Genomic DNA, 5,933 nt, shown 5'->3' with positions numbered 1-5,933 from the left:
GCCCTAACAGGATACGGACACTCCACAGCAGACTGTGCTGCTCCAGGGTGGAAATGTTAGCCCACAGACAACCTAAGGGTTTTTTTCTTTTGAATCTTTTAGATGTTTCCTTGTTGTTGTTGTTTTTTTCTAAAAATAACTGCCAGTGACTCTGTGTGCTTTTCCTGTTTATGTGCAGGAAACAAATGTTTGCAGAGGAGGTCCAGCTTTTAAATTCCTTACAGTCTTATTCGGAATATTAATCCTACCACCTTCTTCCTGCCATAAACTTCTTCCTATCTTTTTCATTGTTTTGGTCTAAAAGTCTCTGAGGGCAGGGGTGGGCAGTGGGGAGCAGAAGGAAGATAAGGAGTGGGGAGATTTCTGAAGTTCCCAGGTAAGGCGTGTCCAAGCATAACTTTATTTAGTTGATTGTGGTCTTGTAGGGCTGCCCTGTCTGTGGGTTTGCTGGGCCAGTTAATATTCCTGCACTCAATTTTTCATACATCCAATACCCATTAATTGAGCAGTACTGTGTGGAGACACGGAGCAGAGGGAACTGAACTCACTCTGGGCCTTTGGGAAAGGGATGGGGAAGACTGTTAATCTAGGATGGCTTCCTAAAGGAGGGAACCACTCACCCTCTTAAGTCCCTGTAGACACAAGTGGGTATTCCTGTGCACTTTCCCAATCCTAATTAACTAACTTCAAGGTCACGTAGTTCTTCAGCATGAACAAATCATTTTTTAGGCGTATGGACACTGTTAGGGATATTGGTAGAGGCACTGAGATGCATAGGCAAATGTTATACCGCCACAGTGTAATTTTCTATTTCAATTTTCCAAATTGGATTTGCTTTAGAAGCCAGAGAAAACAATCAAAAAGCTGTCCCTATGGAGGGTGGTATTTATATTTGCATGTGATCTGCATATAGCAGTGCTGCATGTATAATAACTGGATAAATTGCTTAATCTAGGGTAGTTTTCAAATGAAATTGCTTCCGTTGGTACGGTTGGCTTGTATTTTCTTGACTTCTCATTTCTGCTTTCCCAACCATGACCCCTGACATAGTTTAGCACATAGCTGTGATGGAGGGAGGCATGTCAGAAACGGTGAGGAATTCTCAATACTTTTTGGTTGGGCTCATAGTAGTCTTCGGGCTCTAGGAAGCCTCTCCTGGACCCTCGATAGAGTTTCTTGGTTCTTCTTCAGTGTTCCTGTTGAGTAAGGCACATGAAGAACCTAGAGCATAAAATTTAAGAAGGGATTCACACTCAGGGTCGGACAAGTGCAAGTTTGACACATGACTGTCCTCCAGACTCCTGCTGGTACCCCACCCCACCCCACCCCCACCCCCTGGAACCCAACTGGAAACCAAAGGATGAAGGAGTCTCGTCTATAGAGGTCTGCCTTCCAGGGCACAGTGCAGAGAATGGACCTCCAGAAGCAATCAAGAAAACATCCAAATATCCAGCACAACTACCTTCAGGAGAATTGATATAAATTAAGCCTAGAAATGCAACCTAATTCTAACAGGTGGAAATTTTCCTTGTGTTCTTAGAAGTCTCTTAAACTTTATGCCTTTCAGAAACCCTAGTGTCAAAGTACAGTTTTGATATCACATCTATCAATGTTATTGAACACAGATATTTATCTGTATTTGTTTTCTATTGCTGCTATACAGATGTTCACAAACTTAGTGGCTTACACAACACAAATTTATTATTTTACAATTCTGGAGCCCAGAAGTCAGACACAGGTCCCACTGAGGGCTGCAGTCTTTCTGAAGGCTGTAGGGGAGAATCTGTTTCCTTGCTTTTTGCAATTTCTAGACGCTGCCTGCATTCCTTGGCTGGGCACCTTCCTCCATGTCCAAGCCTGCTTCCATGGGTTGAAGCCTTCTCACATCACATCTCACATGGCTGACGCCACAGGCACTTCACTTCCCCTGACTCTTGCCTTCTGCTTCATTTTTCTAGTGGAAGGACCCTCGTGATTACGTTGGGCCCACCCACGTTATCTCCCTACTTGCTGGTCTGTTGACTGACAATCTTAATTCCGTCTGCAACCTTAATTCCCCTTTGCCATGTAGCTTAACCTGTTCGCAGGTTCTTGGGATTATTAGGATGTGGATATCTTTAGGGGGCCATAATTCTGTGCAAAATGGATACTTAACAAAACTTGCCTAGATTAGTGATTCTCAAGAATGTTCTCTCTCAGTGATGCTAACATTTTATTGTGCTTAAGAATTATCTCCGAATTCCCCCAGGATGCTGACTTGTCGGTTGGGAGAGTCCTCAAATTGTAGAATTAACAGGTGGAGCATACCTGAGAAACCATCACCCCAGCCTGTGGGCCATCAGCCTGTATTCAGTGTTCTTGGCCCCAAAGTGGCCCACAGTCCTTTTGCCAGAAAGAAACAACTAGAGCAGGCAAATCCAGGTGGAAGTGGTGTGTTGTCCCATGCATACACCTGGGATGAGGGCTGGAATGGGGGACTGAGGAGGCAGCCTGTGGGGATCAGCTTCCGCAATCCTGCTTGGTGTTCCTGTAAGGCCAGTGGGGCGCAGCGTTCACTGCCATGTCTTCCTTCCCCGCCCTCTCGCCCACAGCCCCCAGAAACCTGTGCCTTACTTTCTCTTCCGCTTTGGCAGCTGTTTACGATGCCAGTAAGTTCCTCCAGTAAGTTCCTCAGTGACTTTTGCATATTGAGTCTTCTTTAGTAAGGATCCAGATTTGTGAAAACAGGAATTAGTGGTGAGGGAAGTGATCAAATGAAAATGAAACAAAGACCCAGTCTTTTCTTAGGTTGCCTCTGAGCAGGTTAACAGCCACATCTAAAATGCTGGTGATANACTTTCCCCTAAACACCTCTCTTTTCTTTCTCTACAGATCTTTCTCTCCTTTACTCTTTGCCTTTTTTTCTAATGGGGAGGGTAGATCTCATTGGAAGAGAAGAGGAAGAGCTGGAGAAGTTAGATTAAGCAATCTTCACGGGGGAAGCTGGACTGAGCCCCAAAAAGGCAGAGTCTTCTAGACTTGGGGTGGCTTGGGCTGTTGATGGTTATCCCCCGCTTTGTGCCCTTATATCAATATGTAGCTTTGTGCGCATGGTTCATCTGCATGTTTTCATTTGATCCTCAAAGAAAGCCCAGGGTCGGGGAAGCCACATCCACATTTTGCATAAAAGGAAAGAGAGGCTCAGAGAGATGAAGTCACTTGCTAGGGATCCTAGTCAGGGCTGCAAACCCAGGTCTGCCCGACTTGGAAACCCATGCTCTCCCCGTTGTGCTAGCCCAGCGGGACCCTCTGGAAACAACCTGTTGTCACCTCTCCCATGTCCCCGCCATAGCCTCTGCTCCCAGGCGTTCCCTGTTCCCAATCAGTGGATGCCTTTCCCAGACAACAGCAGCAATGCTCCCTCCAAAACCAGTTTCTTTCCTACAGGTTCTACCTGCGTGGACTCTTCAGGTCATCCACGTTTCATAGATGAGAGACTGGAGCCCAGAGAGGTTAAATCCTTGCCTACTAAAAGGGTCACAGAGCCGATCAATAGTAGCCCGAGGATCAGCAAAGCACCAGGGAAAAGGGACTGTCTGTCACAGAGGAGTTTCCCTTCTGCGAGGCAGATCCATTTTAAAAGAGGACCCTGTGGCTCCAGACAGTGCTGGGAGAAGTCTAACATCCAGCTCGGGGGCTGGGGGCCCTGACTTGGAGCACCGATTCCCTGAGGGTGAACAGTCTCCCTGTGGCTTACTGTGCCCTGTCAGAGATGTCCCTGAAGGTCAAGTTGGTAAGACATCAAACCATCGGCGCTCCAGAGCCCATGGGCCCCGGCAGCCACGAAAGCATCTTTGGTTGGTGGCATGTGGAAGGATCCAGCTTTCTACCCACTCCTGCTAACCAGTCTCCAACTTAATATGGCTCAGGCCTAAGTGGCTTTTCTTGAATGATTCGTTTTTATTGGGGACACTTGCTTTGTCACCTCTAGAGAACGCTTCACTCAAGCTTCTCCTTCCACTTCCCTACCACACCCTGCTATTTAATTTCTGTTCTTTCTTAACTCGTTTCCTAATCCCTGCTTCCCCTTCCACGTACACCACATGACTAATTCTCCAGCTGAGAAGACAGTGTAGCAGGGTGAGGGAAGGAGCGAACTCTGCAGCCCGACTCCTCGGTTTAAACCTCTGCTGTCCTTGACTGTCTCTGTGACCTGGGGCAAGTTACTTAGCCTCTCTGTGCTTCAGTTTTCTCATCTCTAAACTGGGGACAGTGATTATACCTACCGCCTAATACAAAGCCCTTGGTACGGCGGCCTTTTAAGTGTTAGCTCCTATTGGTATTATTTCCCCCTGTGTGGCCTGAGCTTTCTGAGCTTCCGTCTTTCCCCCTCCTTATCCCTGTCCCTTTGCTGCCATAAGAAAGCCAGGACCTCTGCCCTCTGCAACTGTCCCCTTGTTTGTCCTATCAGCTCCCTCTAGGTAGCCAGGTGATCACCCCCAGTCTCACAGCCTGCCTCTCCCCACCCCCTCCAGCCGTCCCCAACCGTCCCTGTTCCCCGCATGCCTCAGTCCACTTCTCTTGATGGAGGTAGCAGGGCTTTTGCTTTTACAATAAGGAAAGTGTGGAGCGCACAGGCCTCCCACGACTGATGGCTACTTCGCCATGTTGTTTCTCTTGCAAGCCCCAATATGGGTCAGGTGACTTTATCCTGCCCTGGCCCTCCAGGTGGTCCGATGGGAACACCTTGGTTTATTTTCCTTTTTAGAGTGGAGCTGAGATTTAGGTGATTTTTTTTTCTTCTTTTAATAAAAGTCTTATCACTCATAAAATATATTTGGGGACCCAAAAAAGCACCTTAAAGATATCACTGTCCTTGGTTAAACTAAGTATGTCGAGTATACGGAATTGGCCGGGGCACGCTGGNGTCCTCCACAACTAGACTGAAGAACAAAAGGACAGCAGCTTGTCTGTTCCCCTTCCCTGATTCCCCAATGCTGTTCCCCTCCCCCAGTTCCCCAATACAATCTTAAAAAACAAACAAAATAAACCAAAGGAAATCATTTAGTTTAGAGTTGAAAAGGATTTAAATACTCATATAACCAACTCTCCCAATCCACAGATGAAACCCAGTTACCTGCCATGACTTGCCCAAGGGGATACAGGTAATAGTAACAGACATGCATTTAGGACCCAAATTTTCTGACTTCTACTCTGTGATATGCCTGCTATATTTCGTTTTTCTTTATTTAAGAAGCTCATGCTTTTCTGGGGTAACCAGATACACACATGAAACAATGAAGGACTGAGGCTGTGCTTATTAAAATACTAAAGCATTGCATTTGAGGTAGGCACACTGGAGATTATGAGGAGAAAACGATTCTGTTGGTTGGCATAGTCCAGGGAGAAAATAGGAATGGTAAAAATCACAAGTAGCTAGCATTTAGTAATTATATCCTAGTACCTAGCACAGTGCCTCTATGTAATAGGCACGCAATAAAAATTTGTAGAATTTAAATCTTAGACCTGAATATGTACCAGACTTTACACTCACATTAGGTTTTTTAATCCCAGAGCGACCCTAGTGAAGAATGCATAATTATTGGTCCCATTTTACAGATGAGAAAAATTAGGCCTAGAGGAATTAGGTATTTTACTCAGGATAATTTAAAGCTAGTACATGGCGGAGCTGGGATTAAAGTCTACCTCTGCTGATTCCAGAACCCAAGGCACGAACCACTGTGCTATGTGACCAGCCGCAAATCTGAGGGTGTTGACTAAGGTTTGGGTAAATAGACAAGGGCCTGTTCATACCAAGTGAGGAAAATGGCTTAAGCAAAGGCGTTAAGTGACAGTGACAGTGACCCTGGTGCATCTGGGTCTGACATGGTAGGATCAAGTGAAAAGAATATAGAGAAATCCACCCGGGAGACTGACCACGTCCCTCTCATTCC

General features: G+C 46.1%; 1 protein-coding gene across 2 annotated transcripts in view; it reads left to right on the top strand.

Annotated features, from left to right (window-relative positions):
- Positions 1-3,737, top strand: part of LOC109381319 (probable serine carboxypeptidase CPVL) — a 31,915-nt gene extending 28,178 nt beyond the window's left edge. The window contains exon 3 of one of the 2 annotated variants that reach the window (XM_019639864.1): positions 3,427-3,737. In XM_019639864.1, coding sequence (XP_019495409.1) covers positions 3,427-3,689 — 263 coding nt within the window. In that variant the 3' untranslated portion in view covers positions 3,690-3,737. The remainder of the gene's footprint in view (positions 1-3,426) is intronic. The other variant, XM_019639865.1, reaches the window with a different exon arrangement.
- Positions 3,738-5,933: the final 2,196 nt, after the last annotated feature.

Source organism: Hipposideros armiger, unplaced genomic scaffold (genome assembly GCF_001890085.2).
Source record: "Hipposideros armiger isolate ML-2016 unplaced genomic scaffold, ASM189008v1 scaffold_47, whole genome shotgun sequence".
NCBI lineage: Eukaryota > Metazoa > Chordata > Mammalia > Chiroptera > Hipposideridae > Hipposideros > Hipposideros armiger.
Note: the sequence above shows the minus strand (reverse complement) of the source record. Positions and strands in the feature narration are given on the sequence as shown.